Consider the following 24763-nt stretch of genomic DNA (forward strand, 5'->3'; position numbering starts at 1 on the left):
TTCAAATATTTGAATCCTAAACCATGTAAATATATTACCTTTTCGAAAATCCAGTAATTAAATTGAAAGGAAATGTTACTGAAGGATATTTATTTCCACTGCAAAGTGTTAGAAATATATTGTTAACCTTAAAACTAGCTGGTGTTGGCCGAGCATGGTAGCTCACGCCTATAATCCCGTCACTTTGGTAAGGCAGAGGCGGGAGGATCACCTGAGGTCAGGAGTTCGAGACGGGCCTGACCAATATAGTGAACCCCGTCTCTACTACAAATACAAAATTAGCCGGGCGTGGTAGCTCAGGCCTGTAATCCCAGCTACTTGGGAGGCTGAGGCAGGAGAATCGCTTGAACCCGGGAGGCGGAGGTTGCAGTGAGCCGAGATTGCGCCTCTGCACTCCAGCCTGGGGCAACGACAGCTGGTGATAAAATAGTATTATAGTATTATAGCATACTTCCACTTAGTTTGAAAACCTAGATATTAAGAGTGGTCTTCGGGTGATTGAATCGTGAGCGATTTCTTTATTTGTATTTTTCTACATTTTCTGTATTTCAGTTTTTAGTGGGTTGGGGAGATTGACTAGCAGATAACGTTTATTTAAAAGATCCTGAGAGAAAGCAAAAAACGAAACTATTATTCTTTCCCTGACCGGGAATCGAACCCGGGCCGCGGCGGTGAGAGCGCCGAATCCTAACCACTAGACCACCAGGGAAACTATTTGTGTCTTCCGGTTGCAACTATACGATTCTACTAAGTGCTGTGGTTCGTGCCTGTAACTCCTAAACACTAAGGCCAAAGTGGCCAGATTGCTTGAGGTCACGAGTTCGAGACCAGCCTGAGCAAAGTGGCAAACCCGGGCTCTATCAAAAGCACAAAAAAATTAGCCGGTCGTGGTGGCGCTTGCCTGTACTCCCATCTACTCGAGAGGCCGGATCTCTTGAGGCTGGTAGGCGGAGGTTGCAGCGGGCCTTGATCGTGCCACTGCACTCCAGCTTGATGACAGGGCCAGAGCCTTCCTCAAAAAAAAAAAAAAAAAAAAAAAAAAATTATATGATTGTAACTAAAAGTTTATTTCCACTTATTCTTTTTCACATTATTTTTCACTGCCTAGATTCTGAGATTCTTGCATACTGGGCCTTTCCTATGTTGGGGCTTCTTCCCGGTACTTCTTTCCTGCAGTAGAAAACATTGTGAAAGAATTCTCCAGCCTGGCTCTCAGAGCCTAAGGAGCATCGCGTACACGTGATTACAGTCCCCAAGACCAGAGACGAATGTCCGGAGAGAAGAGGGTAAGACAGAGAGGAAGCTCACCTCCTTGTAGTTGCAGTGATTTCCGGAATTGTGAACATTAGAAAAGTAGAGACCCAGCTACGTCTTTACCAAAAACAATCAGGAACTTTTCCTTAAGGAACATAAAAGATGTCATGCGAGTAACACTAGAAGATCCTGGGCCCACTGTACCTTTTCTTCATGTCGTGTGAATTGTAGGCCAACTGTTAAAACAAATACTACAAACGAGTGAAAATCACTCAGCCTAGAGGTACCCCTTTGGTGCTCAGCAGGATCTGAGCTCAACTCACTAGTGGGAGACTAAGAGAAGCTCAGGGCCTTTAACCTTTAAAAATTACGAGGTCCCGGGCGCGGTGGTTCATGCCTGTAATCCCAGCACTTTGGGAGGCCGAGGCGGGTGGATCACGAGGTCAAGAGATCGAGATCATTCTGGCCAACATGGTGAAACCCCGTCTCTACTAAAAATACAAAAAGTAGCCGGGCGTGGTGGCGGGCGCCTGTAGTCCCAGCTACTCGGGAGGCTGAGGCAGGAGAATCACTTGAACCCGGGAGGCAGAGGTTGCAGTGAGCGGAGATTGCGCCATTGCACTCCAGCCTGGGCATCAAGAGTGAAACTTTGTCTCAAAAAAAAAAAAAAAAAAAAAATTATGAGAAAGCCGGGCGCGGTGGCTCAGACGCCTGTAATCCCAGGACTTTGGGAGGCTGAGGCGGGTGGATCACCTGAGGTCAGAAGTTCGAGACCAACCTGGCCAACATGGTGAAATCCTGTCTCTACTAAAAATACAAATTAGCCAGGCGTGGGGGCGCCCGCCTTTAATCCCAGCTACTCGGGAGGCTAAGGCAGGAGAATCGCTTTAACCCGGGAGGCAGAGGTTGCAGTGATCAGGCCATTGCACCCCAGCCTGGGCGACAAGCGCAACACAAAATAAAAATTGCGAGGAAGGAAAAGAGGGAGTGAAGAGAAAGAAAACTGGGGTGCATGCATTAATGTGTTGCAAGCTAACTTTATGAGCGAGAAAAGAAAGCAAATGCGGGCTGGATACCGTGGCTCAAGCTTGTAATCCCAGCACTTTGGGAGGCTGAGGCAGGTGGATTGCTTTGAGCTTGGGAGTTTCAAAACCAGTCTGGGCAACAGGGTGAAATCCTGTCTGTACCAAAAATTACAAAAAAAAAAAAAAAAAAAGAAAGAAAGAAAGAAAGAAAATCTTAGTGAATTGTGTTTGCCATATTGTACTTTCAGCTTTTCTGTAAGCTTGAAGTTTTAAAAAATAAAAGGTAGAGAAAAAAATGAAACAATCAAAAGCCTCCCCTTCTGGTCTTTTTTGGTCAGATGACCCCAAGTGATGAATTCTGTGCCCATGAGTTCAAGCAGAAAATTTTAAAAGCAACCCCACTCCCCAAACACACTCTTACATCAGAAAATACTTTTGATAATGAATTTAAAAATTGAAAGATTGAATCATCAATGGTGTGTGTATATCAGCAGGGCCTGACAGAAAAAAAAAATGGATGGTGAGATACGGAGTTTGGGGGGATTATCGTAGTTGTTGTTTTGAGACAGGGTCCCACTTTGTTGCCCAGACTGTAGTGTAGTGCTGAGCTCCTACCTCAGCCTCCTGAGTAACTGGGACTACAGGTTCCGGCCACCACACTCAGCTAATTTTGTGTCTGTGGTAGCAGAGATACTAGGCCTCACCATATTGCCCAGGTTGGTCTCAAACTCCTGGGCTCAAGCCATCCTCCCACCTCGGCCTCCCAAAGGCTGGGATTACAGGCATAAGCCACGAAGCCTGGTCTTGTTTTGCTTTCAAAGTCAATGTTAAAACGTTGTTTAAGAAACGTTGTTTAAATCTTCCACTCATCCAGTCTCCACTTTTCTATGGGTTTAAATGCCGTGAAATAGGAAGACGAGTAACTAAATGCTAGACATTTATTTTCACAAAGACAACAAGAATTCTGTTGTCATGTCACCAAGGAGCCTAACAGAGCCCACTTCCTTTTACTCCAGCTGTTTTCACTGGACCAAGGCTGAAAAACAAAAAGCATCTAACCTTCAGAACAACATCTCAGGATCTTACCCAGGGTGGGGACAAGGCAGCAGAATTTATTTTTCTATGTTGCAGAGGAAATCAGCCTCCTGTTTTGGTCAATAGTACTTTTTCATCAATTATTCTGCCACCTGCTGGTAATTTTTTGTTAAGAAAGGACCGAGGAAGGACAGTATGAGCTATGGGAGCTAGCCACTTGTCTCAACATCAAAGCACCAGAAGGAATCTGGTCAAAGCACCAAGACAGGATTAAGTCTCCTCTTCTTGCCAGTAATGCATACCTAAAGGTGGATGAGGAAGGAGTGTGGCTCATTCGCTTCACTCTGAGTTCTATTTTCCCTTTTTTTTTTTTTTTTTTTTGAGACAGAGTCTTGCTCTGTCGCCCAGGCTGGAGTGCAGTGGCGTGATCTCAGCTCACTGCAACCTCCACCCCTGGGTTAAAGTGATTCTCCTGCCTCAGCCTCCTGAGTAGCTGGGACTACAGATGCCCATCACCATGCCCAGCTAATTTTTGTATTTTTAGTAGAGATGGGATTTCACTATATTGGCCAGGCTGGTCTTGAACTCCTGACCTCAGGTGATCTGCCAGCCTCAGCCTCCCAAAGTGCTGGGATTATAGGCGTGATCCACCGCACCTGGCCTATTTTCCTTTGTAAAAACATTTACAGATCATGTGCCAGACTAGGTATTGAAAATATAAAAATACACCTAGACTGGGTGTAGTGGCTCATGCCTGTAATCCCAGCTACTTGGGAGGCTGAGGCACAAGAATCGCTTGAACCCCGGAGGTGGAGGATAGGGTGAGCTGAGATCGTGCCACTGCACTCTAGCCTGATGATAGTGCGAGACTCTGTCTCCAAACAACAGCAAAACACTTAAAGAGCTGAAAATCTAGTGTAAAACCAAATAAACAAGTGAATAAAAGAGAATGGATCAGGGAGGACTGAGTAGATGTGATCTTCCCTCGTCCTCCTCCCTGGACATTATATATAAAATAACCCTAAGAAGACTGAAATGTGGCGAGAAGGAGGTAGACCAGCTAGGAGCCCCAGAAACAAAGGCAGGACACAATGCTGATTTCTGTGGACTTTCTTTTTGCCTCATATACCCCATACTTGGAGCTGAAGAAACCAGCAACCTGGAAATCCCAATAGGAGCAGCCTAAAAAATCCCTAACAAAAGCCTGTTCTCTCTAGCCAAAGGATCAGGAATGAGGCAGTCTAGCAAAACAGAAAACTTTTAGACAATAATTGCTCTATTCCAGCCAAATGCCACAGAAACAAACTGTAGCTTGTCCTCTCCTATTCCAGCAAAGACTGAATGGGGTGCCTAGACTTCCACCACCAGCAAGTCTATTAGGAATCATCCCTCCCTTTCCTGTTGGGGTGGTAGCAGAAGAAACTTAACAGAGAGTCAGGACTTTCACCCAAACTCAGTGAGTGGTAATGAGGCTACCCCCTAAGGAAAGAATCAGTGAACTGAAAGAACAGTACAAATTACTCAATCTGGGTCAGGCACAATGGCTCACACCTGTAATCCCAACACCTTGGGACACTGAAGCAGGCAGATCACTTGAGGCCAGGAATTCAAGACCAGGCTAGCCAACATGGCAAAACCCTATCTCTACTAAAAATGCAAAAACAATTAGCTGGGCGTGGTGGCGCACACCTATAATCCCAGCTACTTGGGAGGCTGAGGCTTAAACCTGGGAGGCAGAGATTGTAGAGAACGAAGATCATGCCAGGGCACTCCAGCCTGTGCAACACAGTGAGACCCTGTTTCAAAAAAAAAAAAAAAAAACTCAATCTGAAAAACAAACAAAATAGACTGGGGGAAAAATGAGCGGAGAGCCTCAGGGACTTGTGAGATTATAACAAAAGATTTAGGCCAAGCACGGTAGCTCACACCTGTAATCCTAGCACTTTGGGAGGCCAAGGCGGGCAGATCACGAGGTCAAGAGATCAAGACAATCCTGGCCAACATGGTGAAACCCCATCTCTACTAAAAATACGAAAAATTAGCTGGGCGTGGTGGCGTGTGCCTGTAGTCCCAGCTTCTGGGGAGGCTGAGGCAGAAGAATCGCTTGAACCCGGGAGGCGGATGTTGCAGTGAGCCAAGACTGCGCCACTGCACTCCAGCCTGGCAACAGAGCGAGACTCTGTCTCAAAAAAAAAAAAAAAAAAAGATTTAACATTTGCGTCAGCAAATTCCTGGAAGGAAAAGAGGAAGAGAACACGACAAAAAAAGTACCAAAGGATTTGGTACAGGGATAAACCTACAGATTCAAGAAGCTGAATGAACTCCTAACAGGATAAACCCAAATTACTTCAGGCCAAGACACATTGCAATAGTTTGGATGTTTGTCCCCTCCAAAACTTATGTTGAAATTTGATCCCCAATATTGGAGGTGGGGCCAAATGGGAGGTGTTTGGGTCATCAGGGTGGATCCCTCATGAATAGATTAATGTCCTCCCTCACCGGCAAATATGTTTTCACTCTTAGTTCTTGCAAAGGCTGGTTGTTAAAAAGAGCATGTCACCTAACCTCTTTTCTTTCCTCTTCTCTTGCCATTGATCTCTGCCCAAGCCAACTTCTTTTCACCTTCCACCACGGTTGGGAGGAATCTGAGGCCCTCACCAAATATAGATGCCCAACCTTGAACTTTCCAGCCATCAGAATCATGACCCAAATAAACCATTTTTCTTTATAATTACCCAGCCCTCAGGTATTCCTTTATAGCAACACTAAATGAACTAAGACACACATCATAGTCAAACTGCTGAAGGCTAAAGACAAACGAAAAATATTGAATGCAGTGAGGGGAAAGCAATTTGAATAAAAGCAGATTTCTCTCTCTTTTTCTTTTTACTTTTTTTGTTTTGTTGGGTTTTCTCCCATGTTCAACCAAGTTAGAAAGCCAATTTCTCATCAGAAGCCATGGAGGCCAGAGGGAAGTGGCACAAAATTGTTCAAGTGCTGCGGGAAAAGACTGTCAACTCAGATTGCTATATCCAGTGAAAACATCCTTTAAAAATGAAGGGGGTATGATTCAACAACAAAAAGACAAATAACCCAATGAAAAAATAAATATATGAAAAAATGCTCAATGTCAGCTGGGTGAGGTGGCTCACGCCTGTAATCCCAGCACTTTGGGAGGCCAAGGTGGGCAGATCACCTGAGGTCAGGAGTTCAAGACCAGCCTGGCCAATATGGTGAAACTATACTAAAAATACAAAAATTAGCCGGGTGTAGTGGCACACACCTGTAGTCCCAGCTACTCAGGACGCTGAGGTAGAAGAATTGTTTGAACCCAGGAGGCGGAGGCTGCAATGAGCCGAGATTGTGCCACTGCACTCCAGCATGGGGGACAGAGTGAGACTCAGTCTCAAAAAAAAAAAAAATGCTCAATGTCATTAGTCATTAGGGAAATGCAAATAAAATCACAATAAGATACCACTTCACCACCAGAATGGCTATAATTTTTTAAAATGAAAAATAACAAGTGTTAGGATAAGGAGAAATTTGAATCCTCTTGTATTGCTGGTGGGAATGTAAAATGGCATACCTGCTGTGAAAAACAGTTTGGCAGTTCCTCAATAAGCTAAACATAGAACTAAATATAGAATATGATTCAGTAATTTCACTCCTAGGTATATACCCCAAAGAACTGAAAACAAGCACTTAAAAAAATACTTGTACATGCATGTGGATAGCAGCACTATTTATAACAGTCAAAAAGTGGAAACAATCCAAATTCCATTAATAGATGAATGGCTAAATAAACTGTGGTATATAAATACAATGGCATATTATTCAGGCATAAGAAGGAATGAAGTATTGATATATACTACAACTTGTATAAGCCTCAAATCATTATGCTCAAGAAGCTAGACATGCCGGGCATGGTGGCTCACACCTGTAATCCCAGCACTTTGGGAGGCTGATACAGGTGGATCACGAGGTCAGGAGATCAAGCCCATCCTGGCCAACATGGTGAAACCCCATCTCTACTAAAAATACAAAAAAAAAAAAAAAAAAAATTAGCTGGGCATGGTGGCACGTGCCTGTAGTCCCAGCTACTTGAGAGGCTGAGGCAGGAGAATCGCTTGAACCCGGGAAGTGGAGATTGCAGTGAGCCGAGATCGCGCCACTGCACTCCAGCCTGGCCACAGAGCAAGACTCCGTCTCAAAAAAAAAAAAAAAAAAAAAGCCAGACACAAAAGGTCACATAGTGTATAATTCCATTTATATGAAAGTCCAGAACAGGTATTAATAAATCTAGAGAGACAGAAAGCAGACTGGTGATGGCCAGAGGCTGAGGATTTCCTTTTGGAGTGATGAAAATGTTATGGAACTACACAGAGGTGATGTTTTGATGGTTGTACAACATTTTCTTTTCTTTTTTTCTTTCTTTTTTTTAAGACGGAGTCTCGCTCTTGTCACCCAGCCTGAGTGCAGTGGCATGATCTCAGCTCACTGCAACCTCCGCCTCCTGGGTTCAAGTGATTCTCCTGCCTCAGCCTCCCGAATATCTGGGATTACAGGCACATGCCACCACACCCGGCTAATTTTTCTTATTTTTAGTAGAGATGAGGTTTTGTCATGTTGGCCAGGCTGGTCTTGAACTCCTGACCTCAGGTGATCCGCCTGCCTCAGCCTCCCAATACGCTGGGATTACAGCCATGAGCCACCGCACCCCGCCGACAAAATTTTCAAGGTACTAAGTGCCACTGAATTGTATACATTAAAATAGTTAAAATTGTGAACTTTATGTTGTGTGTATTTTACTACAATAAAAAATAATGAAGGGTCCAGGTGCGGTGGCTCATATCTGTAATCTTAGCACTTTGGAAGGCCGAAGCAGGCGGCTGGGAGGTGGAGGTTGCAGTGAGCTGAGATCACGCTACTGCACTCTAGCCTGGGCAACATTGAGCATTGAGTAAGACTCCGTCTAAAAAAAAAAAAGAAGGGAAAATCCTAGCAGGATTTTCTACAGATACAGACAAGATTATTACTATTACTATTATTATTATTATTATTTCCTTTGAGATGAGGTTTCACTCTGTCACCCAGGTGGAGTGCAGTGGCGGGATCTCAGCTCACCACAATCTCCACCTCCCAGGCTCAAGCGATCTTCCCACCTCAGTCTCCAGAGTAGCTGGGACCACAGGCGCATGCCACCACATCCAGCTAATTTTTTTGTATTTTTGGTGGTGACAAGGTTTCACCATGTTGGCCAGGCTGATCTTGAACTCCGGAGCTCAGGCAATCCACCCACCTCGGCCTCCCAAAGTGCTGGAATAACAGCATGTGCCACCACCTTGTTTTAAAAATCTGTAACTTAGACTGGGCGCGGTGGCTCACACCTGTAATCCCAGCACTTTGGGAGGCCAAGGCGGGCGGATCACGAGGTCAGGAGATCGAGACCATCCTGGCTAACACAGTGAAATCCTGTCTCTACTAAAAATACAAAAAATCAGCCGGGCGTGGTGGCGGGCGCCTGTAGTCCCAGGTACTCGGAAGGCTGAGCCAGGAGAATGGTGTGAACCTAGGAGGTGGAGATTGCAGTGAGCTGAGATCACGCCACTGCACTCCAGCCTGGGCGACAGAACGAGACTCCGTCTCAAAAAAAAAGACAAGATTATTTTAAAAGTTATATCAAAGGCAAAGAAGCGGACATAGCTAAAACAATTTTTAAAAATAATTAAATGAGGCCAGGCACGGTGGCTCACACCTGTAATCCCAGCACTTTGGGAGGCCGAGGCGGGCAGATCACTTGAGGTCAGGAATTGGAGACCAGCCTGGCCAACATGGCGAAACCCCGTCTCTACTAAAAATACAAAAATTAGCCAGGCGTGGTGGTGTGTGCCTGTAATCCCAGCTATTCGGCAGGCTGAGGCAGGAGAATCACTTGAGCCCGAGGCAGGGAGGTTGCAGTGAGCTGAGATCATGCCACTACACTCCAGCCTGGGCAACAGAGGGAGACTGTCGCAAAAAAAAAAAAAAAAGAAAAAAGAAAGAAAGAAAGAAAAGAAAAAAAGAAGATAAAAAGAATTACATGAATTAAAGACTGTGTGGTATTGGCAGAGGGATAAATATACAGATCAGTGAAACAATATAGAAAACCCAGTAGTAGACCCACACAAATATACGCAACTGATTTTTTTTCTTTTTTTTCCAATGAGAAAATGCTAAAACAAGCAAAAATTCATGAAGGGACATCTCATCAAAGACGATATACAGATGGCAAATAAGCTCATAAAAATATTTTCTACATCATTAGCCATAAGGGAAATACAAACTAAAACCAAAATTAGATATCATTACACACCTATCAGAAGGGCTAAAAAATAGTTGATGACATCAGCCAAGTGCAGTGGCTCACACCTATAATCCCAACACTTTGGAAGGCTGAGGGGGCAGATCACTTGAGGTCAGGAGTTTGAGATCAGCCTGGCCAACATGGTAAAACCCCATCACTACTAAAAATACAAACAGTAGCCTGGCATGGTGGTGCACACCTGTGGTCCCAACTACTTGGGAGGCTGAGGTGGGAGGATCCCTCGAGCCCAGGAGGTGGAGGCTGCAGTGAGCTGAGATCACACCACTGCACTCCAGCCTGGGTGACAGAGTACGACTCTGTCTCAAAAAAAAAGAATCTTTGTTGGTAAATTCCTTCAGGTTTTGGTGTGTTTGAAAATGTTTTACTTATTTTTAATTCTGGAATAATATTTTAGCTGAGTATGGAAGTCTAGGTTGGCAGTTATTATCTCTTGGCTTATCAGAGCCACACCACAACTGTATTCTCAACAAAAGAGAGACGACACACCACTCTGCTACCACAAAAATGACCAGATAATCCCCTCTTCAGACTAACATGAGTAACTAATGCTTTTTTTCTCTTTACCAATTTGGGTTATAATCCTCTTGCTTCCTAGACAAGAATCATTTAGACACCCAATCACTGAAACGCCCCCACTTCTTAACAATATTCAATCCCAAATTAGTCCTCATTCAGAGTTTTAGAGACTAGGAAAAAACAAACAAACAAACAAACAAACAGCAAAATCAGCCCTCACTATTCTAAACTGTAGTTCAGAAATATCCAACAGAAGCTGAAACTCTATAAGAGGTTCCTTTTAACCTCTCCTTAGGGAAATGGACCCATAATTCCTTTGGGACATTCTCTCCCTTGCTACAGCAAGCCAGTAGATTTAACTTTTTTGACTACAGATTTGTTTCCAGTGGTGTTTAGTTAATGAGCTTTGACAAAGATAATGGTCAAATTTCTCCAATATCAATTGACTATGTGAAGAACACACACACACACACACACACACACATATTTGTGTGTGTGTGTGTAATTCATACATATTTATATAAGAACATATTGGCAGGGCGCAGTGGCTCATGCCTGTAATCCCAGCACTTTGGAAGATCAAGGTGGGCGGATCACTTGAGTCCAGGAGTTCGAGACCAGCCTGGCCAACATGGCAAAACCCCATCTCTACTAAAAATACAAAATTAGCTGAGTGTGGTGACGCATGCCTGTAATCCTAGCTACTCAGGTGGCTAAGGCATGAGAATCACTTGAACCCAGGTGGCGGAGGTTGCAGTGAGCCGAGACCGCTGGGTGACAGAGGGAGACCCTGTCTCAAAAGAAAAAAAAAGGAAAAGAAAAGAAAGAACGAACCCAGGTCATTTGTCCTGTAGAGTATTCACAAAGTCTGAATTTGCACCTTTGAGGTACCATTTAATGTCTCGTGTATTTCCTGTAAATTAGTAGTTAGCTCTAATCAGATTCAGACTGAAGTTTGTTTGTTTGCTTGTTTGTTTTTGGTATGGCTACTTCATGCAAGGTGGAGTTATGTACTCTATGATCAGGAAAACATGTTTATCTCTGCTTTCATCATAAGTAACAGCCACTGTTTTTTTGTTTATATAGAGATGGGGCTCTTACTATGTTGTCCAAGCTGGTTTTGAACTCCTGGGCTTAAGCAATCCTCCCACCTCAGCCTCCCAAAATGCTGGGATTACAGGTGTGAGCCACTGTGCCCTGCCACAGTCACTGTTGACCATTGCCTAGATATATTAATTCATTTGGGTTTACAAAATGAAGATATTCTAATTATATTATCCCTTCTTCAATTATTTACCGGAATGCTTCTATAAAGAGAAATTTCCCCCTCATCTTGAGATACAGTTCCCATAAGAAAACCAGGATAAATACTTGATTCTTTCCAATTACTAGCAGTTTTTAAAATAATGAGTTGATCTGCCAGCATTCTCCAACAATGACCAATGGGTTTGTATTTTTAAGTATCATTGTGAATTCATGGATTTAAACATATTTTATGAATTTCAATCCATTGCAGATAGTATCCATTTTGATACTTAAATTGTCCCATCTTTGGCCAATGGGAACTATTCTAGTTGGCTCCTAAGTTCTTTTGTTACAATCCTAACGCTCTTTGAAAGCTTCCTTGCCTATCTTGGACAATACCTGCCCCAAACCTAAAATCAGCCACTTATCCAAGGAGTTGTTGGTTGGTTCCTTTTAACAGAAAATGGTGTTTACATAGCACAATTTGAGTACTAGAGGTGTTTATTTTTACTGGATCATTGTTTCCAGGCCTTTTTAGGGTAAAGCTAGGAAAATTTTAAGGATAAAATAAACCATGAGCTCAGAGTTATATTTGCAATTTAAATTCAGAATTACAGAGTTTTCTCTTAACTTCATCAATCGTAAATATGTATCTCTTTATTCCACACTAAAAATTCTGGTTCTCAGAGATACCAACATTATTAATCATTTGTTTTATCTCATAACTAAAATAATCTCAGAATAACAATACCAACACTATCACTATAATATGGCTATTTAAAAATATTTTTGCATTTATTTTCTGGCATTATAGTATATCCCACTTGGGCTGTCATAGTCAAATTATTATGTTTTAAAGTCACTTGAATAGTTTGGTTAGATGCATTTTACATTTCTATAATGAAACTGCTTGTGATATGTCCTCTAATGGTTGAGAGAAAAAAAATATTTGTCTCATATATATACCTGAGAAGAGTGCTATGAAGGCCTCTAGATTCTGTATTAAAGTAGTCAACTGGTAAAGATGGCTTAGTGATTGTGTTGGTTAATACTGAGTGTCAATTTGATTGGATTGAAGGATACAAAGTATTGATCCTGGGTGTGTCTGTGAGGATGTTGCCAAAAGAAATTAACATTTGAGTCAGTGGGCTGGGAAAGGCAGATCCACCCTTAATCTGGGTGAGCACAATCTAATCCACTGCCAGCACAGCTAGAATAAAAAGCAGGCAGAAAAATATGAAAGGAGAGACTGGCCTAGCCTCCCAGCCTACATCTTTCTCCCATGCTGGATGCTTTCTGCCCTCGAACATCAGACTCCAGGTTCTTCAATTTTGAGACTGAGACTGGCTCTCCTTGCTCCTCAAGCTTGCGGACAGCCCACTGTGGGACCCTGTGATCGTGTAAGTTAATACTTAATAAATTCCCCTTTATATATGTATCTACCTATATAGATATCCATATCTATATAAATATTAAAAAATCTAGAGAGACAGAAAGCAGACTGGTGATGGGCAGTCTAGATGGCTAGATAGATAGACATGGATACAGATATAGATCACTATATACATATATATAGATCTCTATATAGATAGATATAGATATAGATATATGTCCTATTAGTTCTGTTCCTCTAGAGAACCCTAATACAGTGACCCTATTTGGAATCGGTCCTTCTGTTAATTTCACTTGGCAAGTACTAAAAGATGATGATCTCAGATACGCCTATGGCTGCAAAAACATGACATGGCTCTAAATCCCTTAGTTGCAGTATCTCTTTTCTTTTTTAAGGGGGGTGGGGGGTGGGTCTCACTGTTGCCCAGGCTGGAATGCAATGGCGCTATCATAGCTCACTGCAGCCTCAAACTCCTGTGCTCAAGTGACCCTCCTGCCTCGGCTCCCAAAGTGCTGAGATTTTGCAATATTTTAAGGTCACAAAATTATGTTATTCCATAAAAGTATCTTTCTGAGGCTAGGCATGTTGGTTCACACTTGTAATCCCAGCACTCTGAGAGGCTGAGATGGAAGGATTCATTGAGGCAAGGAGTTCAAGACCAGCCTGGTCAACATAGTGAGACCTCATCTCAAAAGGAAGGAAGGAAGGAAGGAAAGAAGGAAGGAAGGAAGGAAAGAAAGAGGGGGGAGGGAGGAAAAGAAGGAAGGAAGGAAGGAAAAGTATCTTTTTGAATCTTTCTATTTCTCCAACTCTTTCTTTAGAAAAATTCTATTTCCATTCTTTCTTCACCTCTTTGCCTTTGTTAGCCTTCTCTCCAAGCAACTCAGGAGCCTTTATTTTTTGTGTATTCATGAGGGAGAGGAAGACGAATTACTGTACAAACTAAAGTAATGAAAATGGAGTAGGTAGGAGGATAGACAGCTGCAAGGATCTGAGCTGGATAGACTGAACAAACCCTTATCCTAAGCAACTCACAGCTCAGATTTCTTCTCTGGACAGCTGGCTTTTTTCGTCCTTCTGAAATACTCTGCAAAGATAGGGGAGGGACTATGAACTACCTCTGCTATGGATCTTATTTAAAGTCAGCTACCTCCTAGATACTATCTGTAGAACCTAAATGTAATATTCAGCATAGCAGGGATGAACATGGTAAATGAAAGGTATCCAACTGCCCACTGTAATTTTTAAAGGCCAGGAGCTCATCATTATTGAAAATGCCGGAGGGCTGCCTGGAGTAGGCAGTGACCACAGAGTCACACAAGCTGGAATTGGATATCCGACTTGTCTGTCATATTTCTCTCCTCCCTCCCTGACTTAGCACTCAATACTCCATATTCTTTCTAATCCTCCAACCCTCCCCACTCCCCCAACTCCCACACCCTACCCCCACCAACGTTCCTGGAATTTTGGACTTAGCTATTTTTAAAACCGTCAACTCAGTAGCCACCTCCCTCTCTGCTCAGCTGTCCAGTACTCTGGCCAGCCATATACTCCCCCTTCCCCCCATACCAAACCTTCTCTGGTTCCCTGACCTCAGTGAGACAGCAGCTGGCCTGGGGACCTGGGGGAGACATGGAGAAAGAGACGGAGGACCCCCTGGCTGGAGCTGACCCACAGAGTAGGGAATCATGACTGGAGAATTGGATAGCAGAGTAATATCTGACCTCTGGAAACAGTAAGTCAAAATGAAATTGCAATTCCTTTAATAAGCTTTTATACTGAAGTTAGACTTTTATAAAATTACAAACACCTACTTGGATGTCTCTCATCCAAATGCTGGGATCTCTCCCTACCAAGGTGCCCCAATCTCCATTTCTCTTTCTGTCTTATTTCTTTCTGGCCTCTGGCCTCTAGCTATTTGAAGTTTAATTCTCTGTCTCTCCTCTGGCAGTCTTAGCCCTCTCTTTACCTTATTACCTCAAGACTTCTGATGAAGTTTTAGAATGAGTTCCCTATGTCCTCTATTCTGTAGTTTTCTTACCAAGGCCAAATATGACCTCAGATGATGAGTCACTGACACCCTTCTATCCTGCCCCCACTTAGCAATGCCCTTCACATTGAGATTCCAAGGGTGGGGGCTGCTCCTTGTAAATGATTTCTCCCCATAACTCTAGTCCCTCCATTCTATTCTCCCTCTTGCAGGACTCTTTCCCCAATCATATCCTTACCCATAAGATAGGGGAGTTAGGCAGGAGGGATTTAGCCCCTCTCCAACTCCTGTCCTCATAAAAGACTGAGAACTTCAGAATTTGAAAAGGAGAGATTAATGGAAAGAGTGGTTCTTCAGTGAAATTTGAGAAAATACAAGAACTGTTGACTTAGAAAAAACAAATATTGATTTGCATGTTTGGTTTGCATCCCATTATTCCATGAGAGAGGGAGATTAAAATTGCAGCTCTCTAGAGCTGATGAAAAGAGATTGGTTTCCTTTTCATTTGAATACTGATATTCTAGGGGGGATGGGTATGCCATCCTTACTCCTTCTTGTGTTCTGACACAAAAGGAGGAAAAGAAATGTATGACTCCTAGAAGGCATCTCCTCCTAAGGGAGAGGGACAAATAAGAAGTATGTTTCTGAAATATTTTCAGGTCCTAATTTTATTAGGGTACCCACTAGGATTACTGGTATCTGATCTAGCCCCATGATTCCTCCATCTTTGACATACCTGCTGTTTGGTAGCTCAGAATGGAGCAATACAGTGGACTCTGCCCCCTTGAGTTCACTCAACCTTCCCTCCACCCCCACCTAGGGGTATTGCACAAGGGCCCTAAAAGTGGCCACAGGAACAGGGCAAACAGGCTTAACTGCCACACTTATAGTTTGAGGAACACCAATCTCCCCAAATTCCAGTCTGTTCATCCTTTTCTTGATCTCCCCAGATTCACTTCACATTATCCTTACCAATCTTCAACTCTTCTCTCTCTCCATGTCCAGCCAAATTTCTTTTTTCAGTCACTTACAGGGCTTCCGGTCAAAATTCACTAGGTAGGAGGGTCATCAGCTGGGAAGAACCGGCGCCTGGGAAACCTGGCTGGATAGGTATGGGGGAGCCAGGCCAGTCCCCTAGTCCCAGGTCCTCCCATGGCAGTCCCCCAACTCTAAGCACTCTCACTCTCCTGCTGCTCCTCTGTGGACATGGTAAGGAAGGGCCAGGGAAGGGTTTGGGGAAATCTAGAGGGTAGGCTGCTATGTAGGGGTGGGCATTTGAGCCTGAATGAGTGAGGAGAGATAGGCGCTGAGAGTCCCGATCACTCGCCCTGCTCTCAAATACTAATATTTTATTTCCCGTTCAGTTTGGGGAAGGCCACTGGGGAAGCCCTTGGTCGACAGGCAGAAGAGATGTGGCGGGCTTACACATTTTTAGTAAGACAGCCGAGAGAACTAGGGACTAGGGGGTTGGGGGCCGGGGAAGGCCCTAGTTAGGTTTTAGGAAGGCTGGAATCCCCTGATGAGATTTGGAAGAGTTATGAGCAAACTACACTCCGATAGAGCAGAGGTCTGAGGACCGTCTCACAATCCTCTCCCTTCTGTCTTTAGCTCATTCTCAATGCAAGATCCTCCGCTGCAATGCTGAGTATGTGTCGTCCACTCTGAGCCTTAGAGGTGGGGGTTCATCAGGAGCACTTCGAGGAGGAGGAGGAGGCCGGGGTGGAGGGGTGGGCTCTGGCGGCCTCTGTCGAGCCCTCCGCTCCTATGCGCTCTGCACTCGGCGCACCGCCCGCACCTGTCGCGGGGACCTCGCCTTCCATTCGGCGGTACATGGCATCGAAGACCTGATGATCCAGCACAACTGCTCGCGCCAGGGCCCTACAGCCCCTCCCCCGCCCCGGGGCCCCGCCCTTCCAGGCGCGGGCTCCGGCCTCCCTGCCCCGGACCCTTGTGACTATGAAGGCCGGTTTTCCCGGCTGCATGGTCGTCCCCCGGGGTTCTTGCATTGCGCTTCCTTCGGGGACCCCCATGTGCGCAGTTTCCACCACCACTTTCACACATGCCGTGTCCAAGGAGCTTGGCCTCTACTGGATAACGACTTCCTCTTTGTCCAAGCCACCAGCTCCCCCATGGCGTTGGGGGCCAACGCTACCGCCACCCGGAAGGTCAGGCACTCAATCTTCCTTACGATCCACCTCATGAGATTCTTCCACGGGCACCATTCCTCCCCATCCCCACTATTCAACAGCAATGCTCCCTAATTCCCTTTTCTTCCTCAACCTCTCCCCCATCTCGAATCACTCCCTTCTACCAAACACTTGGTGCTGTAAATCACTTCCCCTTGATGGGAATTTGACTCAAATGCAGAAAACCTTGAAGAGACAGTCGGAGAGGGCGGACCTGAGGAGTTTCAGAAGGGAAACTTTTCCCTCTCCTAGGAAGTTGCCAAGATTAAGTAGAGAGAGGGGTTAAGTAGAGATGAGGTAATACTGGAACGTAAATGGGAGAAGGGATCAAGGATTGAGGGCCATGGTAGTCCTGCATCTCTACTTGGATCAGATCCCTAACTATGTATGAGGTCTGATTGGGGGGAAGATGCACTGAACCCAAAATGAACTGTTTTGCCTCTTGTCCTCACAGCTCACCATCATATTTAAGAACATGCAGGAATGCATTGATCAGAAGGTCTATCAGGCTGAGGTGGATAATCTTCCTGTAGCCTTTGAAGATGGTTCTATCAATGGAGGTGACCGACCTGGGGGATCCAGTTTGTCGATTCAAACTGCTAACTCTGGGAACCATGTGGAGATCCAAGCTGCCTACATTGGCACAACTATAATCATTCGGCAGACAGCTGGGCAGCTCTCCTTCTCCATCAAGGTAGCAGAGGATGTGGCCATGGCCTTCTCAGCTGAACAGGACCTGCAGCTCTGTGTTGGGGGGTGCCCTCCAAGTCAGCGACTCTCTCAATCAGAGCGCAATCGTCGGGGAGCTATAACCATTGATACTGCCAGACGGCTGTGCAAGGAAGGGCTTCCAGTGGAAGATGCCTACTTCCATTCCTGTGTCTTTGATGTTTTAATTTCTGGTGATCCCAACTTTACCGTGGCAGCTCAGGCAGCACTGGAGGATGCCCGAGCCTTCCTGCCAGACTTAGAGAAGCTGCATCTCTTCCCCTCAGATGCTGGGGTTCCTCTTTCCTCAGCAACCCTCTTAGCCCCACTCCTTTCTGGGCTCTTTGTTCTGTGGCTTTGCATTCAGTAAGGAGGCCATCAGTCCTATTACTAGTTTGGAAATGATTTGGGGATACAGATTGGCATAGAAGAATGTAAAGAATTATTAAAGGAAGCAGGACCTAGGAGACACATGAAACAATGACATTATCCAGAGTCAGATGAGGCTGCAGTCCAGGGTCGAAATTATCACAGAATAAGGATTCTGGGCAAGGTTACTGCATTCCGGACCTCTGTGGGGCTCTTCACCAATTTTTCCAGCCCCATTTATAGTAAACAAATTGTTCTAATCCATTTACTGCAGATTTCACCCTTATAAGCTTAGAGGTCATGAAGGTTTTAATGATCAGTAAAGATTTAAGGGTTGAGATTTTTAAGAGGCAAGAGCTGAAAGCAGAAGACATGATCATTAGCCATAAGAAACTCAAAGGAGGAAGAAATAGGGAAAGAAGTCTATTTGATGAATATGTGTGTGTAAGGTATGTTCTGCTTTCTTGGTCTGAAAATGAAGCAGACATTGTCTAGCTCTTAGGTGAAGGAAGTCTCTGCTTTTGAAGAATGGCACAGGTAGGACAGAAATATCATCCCTACCCCCTAACTAATCTGTTATTAAAGCTACAAATTCTTCACACCATCCTCTGTTGCCTATGTTGAATCTCTTTACAGATGCTTGAAATGGAGTAAATGCAATGTGTTCACTCCACTGAAAGAGGGCTCGGAAGTATCAGATACTGTTTCTGTCTCAGGGAGTTTACAGGCTATTGGAGAGACAAAACCAATTCACATGAAAGAGTGATGAGTGTGTAATTAATCGCTAAATCCTACAGTATGGTGTGTTCAGATGGGAAGATGGTAGATTTGAACTAAAGTAATAAGAATAATAAAAGGTAACAGAGAAGATGGGATTTGAAGTGAGCTTTGAAGACTGGATAAGATTCAAATTGTTAACAATCTTCCAGGCAATGAAAACCATCTGGAGTTATGCATAGATTCATGATACAGCAAGGAAATGAGCAAAACTCAAATGCAGTAGACAAGGAGTAACGGGACAGAAGGTTAGATGGGCAGAGGCCAGATTATGAAGCACCTTAAAAAGGGGGTAAGGGGTTTAAATTTGATTAATAGCTAACATTTATTGAAGCTTAAAATCTGCCAGGCAATGTTTTAAACACTTTTAAAATATTGACTTAATTCTCATAGCGCTCTAAGGAAGGTGGTATTCTTATCTCTATTTTTATATAAGGAAACTTGCCTCCAGTCACACAGTTAACAAATGGCAGAGCCAGAAACTAACCTATGCCTTTTGGATCCCGAAACTTAATTTTTAATCACTATACTATATTGTCAAGGAAGCAGACAGCCATTAAAGATTCTGGTTGTGGAGCTGGTAAAGATTCTAAAAGGGGAGCTGTGGTGGTCGATGTCACCACAAAAGCTACTCTGAGGCTGCGCGTGGTGGCTGACACCTGTAATCCAGCACTTTGGGAGGCCAACGTGGGCGGATCACTTGAGGCCAGGAGTTCAAGACCAGCCTGGGCAACATGGTAAAACCCCATCTCTACTAAAAATACAAGAAATTAGCCAGGCATGATAGTCCATGCCTGTAATCCTGTAATCCAAGCTACTCAGGAGGCAGAGGCATGAGAATCGAGAATTGCTTGAACCCGGGCCAGGAGGCAGAGGTTGCAGAGAGCTGAGACCACGCCACTGCACTCCAGCCTGGGCAACAGAGTGAGACTGTCAAAAAACAAAAAACAAAAAAAACAAAAAAAACCTACTCTCTTCTCATATTCTCATATAAAGCCAAAAAGAGAGAGTTGGAAAAGGAGGGAAAGCCCAAAGTTGAAGGAATCTAGTTTGTAGAAGAAAGACTGAGAAGAAATGCTGTTCTAGGTGAGGGTGCTCTAAAGTAACAATGCTGCTCTGAACAAAATTATGAAGCAGGTAACTTTTACATTTAATATCTTCCCCGTTTCTGGTCTCATCCTCCCCGCTCAGGTACTCCATAACCGAGGGCCTGTCCTCCCTGCCCTAATCAAGTACTCACCATTATCTTCTACCTCTCCTCTCAGTCCCTGACACCTGACAATACTCCCCTGAACAAATATTACAGTAGGGCCCTTTGTATCTACTAATTCTGCATCCACAGATTCAACCAACCACGCACTGAAAATATTTGAGAAGTAGCCAGGTGCAGTGGCTCACACCTGTAATCCCAGCACTTTGGGAGGCTGAGGCGGGTGGATCACGAGGTCAGGAGTTTGAGACCAGCCTGACCAACATGGTGAAACCCCATCTCTACTAAAAATACAAAAATTAGCCAGGCGTGGTGGCAGGCACCTGTAATCCCAGCTACTCGGGAGGCTGAGGCAGGAGAATCACTTGAAACCGGAAGGCAGAGGTTGCTGTGAGCCGAGATTGCACCATTGCACTCCAGCCTAGGCGACAAAGCAAGACTCCATCACAAAAAAAAAAAAAAGAAAAGAAAAGAAAAAAGAAAAAGAAAATGTTTGGGAAAAAAATTACACCACAACAATAAAAAATACAAATAAAAATACAGTATAACAACTTTTTTTTTTTTTTTTGAGATGGAGTTTCGCTCTTGTTGCCCAAGCTGGAGTGCATTGGCATGATCTCAGCTCACTGCAATCTCCACCTCCCAGGTTCAATTGATTCTCCTACCTCAGCCTCCCGAGTAGCTGGGATTACAGGCACACGCCACCACACCAGGCTAGTTTTTTGTATTTTTAGTAGAAATGGGATTTCACCATGTTAGCCAGGCTGGTCTCGAACTCCTGACCTCAGGTGATCCGCCCGCTTCAGCCTCCCAAAGTGCTGGGATTACAGGCATGAGCCACCGTGCCCGGCCAACAACTTTTCGTATTGCATTTACATTGTATTAGGCATTACAAGTAATCTAGAGAATATTTAAAGTATACCAGGCTGGGCACAGTGTCTCATGCCTGTAATCCCAGCACTTTGGGAGGCCGAGGTGGGCAGATCGCTTGAGGCCAGGAGTTCAAGATCAGCCTAGCCAACATGGGGAAACCCTGTCTCTACTAAAAGTACAAAAATTATCTGGGTGTGGTGGCGCTTGCCTGTAGTCCCAGTTGCTTGGGAGGCTGAGGCATGGGAATCGCTTGAACCCAGGAGGCAGAGGTTGCAGTGAGCCGAGAGTCAGCCAGTCCACTTCAGCATGGGCGACAGAGTGAGACTCTGTCTCCAAAAAAAAAAAAAGGAAACGGGAGAATGTGCATAGGTTATATGCAAATACTATACTATGCCATCTTATAGAAGGGACTTAAGCATCCTCAGATTTTGGTATCTGCACGGTTTGGGTGGTCCTAGAACCAATCCCTTTGTATACCAAGGGACAACTTTGGCCAGTACTTACCAGACAAGGTGTCCTATCTGGTCTGCCATTTCAAATTTCTCCTGCAATTCTTTATCCTCTATTCCCTCCTCTCCACCTCTTTTAACGACCACAGCCATTCTGCCATTCCCTCAAAGCACTGTCTCCATGCTTTCTGAAGTAACCTTTAGCTAATGGAGAAAATAATGTGTTGTAATGAAAAAAAAATTAGGGGAAGAGACATATCCAGGGCTATCTCTTCACTTCACAGAAAATATAGGTATTTTAACTCAAAACATCCTTTTGAAGAAATACTCTTTGTATTGGTTCTCTTAAAAGAGTAACTTTATCCCTCAGGTGTGGGAATTTCTAGTGAATTGAGAAGAATTTCACAGCCAACTGGTAAGTGAAATTCTTTGATGACACCTGTCATGTAATACTCTTCCTTCGCCCGGGCTTAGAGTGCAGTGGTGCGATCTCCGCTCACTGCAAGCTCTGCCTCCGGGATTCACGCCATTCTTCTGCCTCAGCCTCCTGAATAGCTGGGACTACAGGCGCCTGCCAGCACAGCTGGCTAATTTTTTGTATTTTTAGTAGAGACAGGGTTTCACCGTGTTGGCCAGGATGGTCTCGATCTCCTGACCTCCTGATTTGCCTGCCTCGGCCTCCCAAAGTGCTGGGATTACAAGCGTGAGCCACCGCGCCTGGCCTTACTTTTTTTTCTTTCCTTCTTTTCTTTTTTTTTTTTTTTTTTTTTTTTTTTGAGGCAAGTCTCGCTCTGTTGCCCAGGCTAGAGTGCAGAGGTGTGATCTCAGCTCACTGCAGCCTTCACCTCCTGGGTTCAAGTGATTCTCCTGCCTCAGCCTCCCAAGTAGCTGGGGTTACAGGTGCCCGCCACCATGTCTGGCTAATTTTTGTATTTTTAGTAGAGACTGGGTTTCACCATGTTGGCCAGGCTGGTCTTGAACTCCTGGCCTCAAGTGATCTGCTCGCCTCAGCCTCCCAAAGTGCTGGGATTACAGGCATGAGCCACCATGCCCAGCCCAACTAGCCCTATTATTAATGGAGCATTTTTAAATAGGTAGCTCAAAATAAGCATATGAAAAGATGCTCAACATCATTAGTCATTGGGGAAATACAAATCAAATTAAAACAACAATGAAAAAATACTACATACCCACTAGAATGGTTAAAATGAAAAAGACTGTTAAATGAAATACAAAATGTTGGGAAAATGTGGAGCTTTCATGTGCTGTTGGTGGGAATGTAAAATGGTACAACTACTTTGTAAAACAGTTTGGCAGTTCGTTAAAAGGTAAGTGTACACTTACCATACAAACCAGACATTCCAAACTTAGGTACTGACCCAAGAGAAATGATAACATGTGCTGCACAAAAACTTATATACAAATGCTTATAACAGTTTCATCTGTAATAACGAAAAACTGGAAACAACTCAATGTTGAAATGGTGAATGGATACACCAATTGTAGTAAATTCACATAATTGAATAGACAGAAATAAAATGAAATCAGTTCCTGATACACACAACATGGATAAATCTCAAAGTAATTATGCACGTGAAAAAAGCTGTCGCCCTGCAAAAAAAAAAAAAAGAGTATATACCATCTGCTTCCATTCATATCAAATTATTAAAAATCTTCAGCAGATCATGGACTGTAAAAATATATAAAATGTTAGCAAACATATAGTGAGAAAAGGTGATCAATGGTTGCTTAAGGAATGGGCAGAGTGAAGGAGGGATGGCTTACAAAGGGGCATGAAGTAGGCTGGGTGCGGTGGCTCACACCAGCAATCCCAGCATTTTGGGAGGCTTAGGAGGGTGGATAACTTGAAGCCAGGGGTTTGAGACCAGCCTGGCCAACATGGCAGAACCCTGTCTCTAATAAAAAGCCCTGTCTCTACTAAAAACCCTGTCTCCACTAAAAACCCTGTCTCCACTAAAATGCCCTGTCTCTACTGGGTGTGGTAGCACGAGCCTGAAATCCCAGTTACTCAGGAGGCTGAGGCACAAGAATCGCTTGAACCCAGGAGGTGGAGGTTGCACAAAGCCGACATCACGCCACTGCGCTCCAGCCTACACGACAGACCAAGACTCTGTCTCAAAACAACCCAAAGGGGCATGACGAAACTCATGGGGGTGATAGATATGTTCATCATTTTGATTGTGACAGTGGTTTCATGGAGACATATATATTTGTATATGTCAAAACCCATGAAATGATACACCTTAAATATGTACAATTTATCATACATTAAGTATACTTCAATAAAGCTGTAGTTTTGTTTTTCTTTTAATGAGTAGCACATCTTTCTCTCTTTTCTTGGTAGATCAGACAAAAGGGTTAGAATGACCATAGCATAAGGAAGATTACAACAGAGACTTTCCTTCTTCTAGGAAACATACAAACGAAGAGGATGACAGAACAAAGGAAGGAGCTTATTTAGTGATTTTATATTCTCCGCTACTCCTATGACAAGGACCACATTCCTTCCTCCAGAATGTCATTCTCAAAGTCAGAGACCACAGAAAGATTTTCCGGTTTAAGACATCAACCCCGTGAATCATAATTCTGTCTTTCCACTTCATCAAGAGTCAGCAGGTGGTGCTAGTGACTAAAAAGTGACTTGGCAGACAATGAGGCAAGTTTCCAGGAAAAGAAAAATTATCGTCTAAGATTATCTGATATGTTGACCATTTGAGAGAAAATATTAATAGGCATTTGCCAGAACTGACATTTAGGAAATAAGCTGAAGATAGGTACATAGTAAACAAAGTAAAATGTTAAATAAATTATAGTTTAACAATAAACAAAGGGTTGTTAAAGACATGAAATAATCAATATATACTACTTGGCTCCTCAATGGATATCATTTACACAGTAATACTAATGTAAACACTGACTATTGATTCAGCCAGAACTATGCTACAACTTTCTATTGGGAGGATGAGGTAAGGGGAAAGGAAAGGTGGGAATATAGCATGATGTAAGAGTTAAAATTTCAATTTCTATAACCGTAAGAGAGTAGATATGTCTAATATGTATTTTGTTTCCTTTTTTTTTTTTTTTTTTTTGAGATGGAGTCTCTCACTGTTGCCCAGGCTGGAGTGCAGTGGCACAATCTCAGCTCACTGCAACCTCCGCACCCCAGGTTCAAGCGATTCTCCTGCCTCAGCCTCCCGAGTAGCTGCGACTACAGGCATGCACCACCAGGCCCGTCTACTTTTTGTATTTTTAGTAGAGATGGGTTTCACCATGTTGGTCAGGCTGGTCTCAAACTCCTGACCTCAAGACATCCACCCACTTCAGCCTCTCAAAATATTATAGAATGTT

General features: G+C 43.9%; 2 protein-coding genes and 1 non-coding gene across 6 annotated transcripts in view; 2 read left to right on the plus strand and 1 right to left on the minus strand.

The window, feature by feature from the left end:
• Positions 1-24763, plus strand: part of LOC129015142 (neuroblastoma breakpoint family member 11-like) — a 2260169-nt gene that overhangs the window by 1702239 nt on the left and 533167 nt on the right.
• TRNAE-CUC (transfer RNA glutamic acid (anticodon CUC)) lies at positions 638-709 on the minus strand. The gene has a single exon. It is a non-coding gene; the product is annotated as a tRNA-Glu (tRNA).
• Positions 14355-18689, plus strand: HJV (hemojuvelin BMP co-receptor). Of its 4 annotated transcripts, none has more exons than XM_054452990.2 (4): positions 14355-14567; positions 15828-16031; positions 16431-16987; positions 17463-18689. In XM_054452990.2, the coding sequence occupies exons 2-4, from the start codon at positions 15935-15937 to the stop codon at positions 18084-18086; spliced, it is 1278 nt and encodes a 425-aa protein (XP_054308965.1). In that variant the 5' UTR covers positions 14355-14567; positions 15828-15934; the 3' UTR covers positions 18087-18689. The 4 variants fall into 4 exon arrangements, with proteins under 4 accessions (XP_054308965.1, XP_054308974.1, XP_054308985.1 ...); XM_054452999.2 differs by having other exon boundaries at positions 15846-16031; XM_054453010.1 differs by lacking the exon at positions 15828-16031.

The sequence above is a fragment of the Pongo pygmaeus genome, chromosome 1 (genome assembly GCF_028885625.2).
Source record: "Pongo pygmaeus isolate AG05252 chromosome 1, NHGRI_mPonPyg2-v2.0_pri, whole genome shotgun sequence".
In the NCBI taxonomy this organism is placed as follows: Eukaryota; Metazoa; Chordata; class Mammalia; order Primates; family Hominidae; genus Pongo; species Pongo pygmaeus.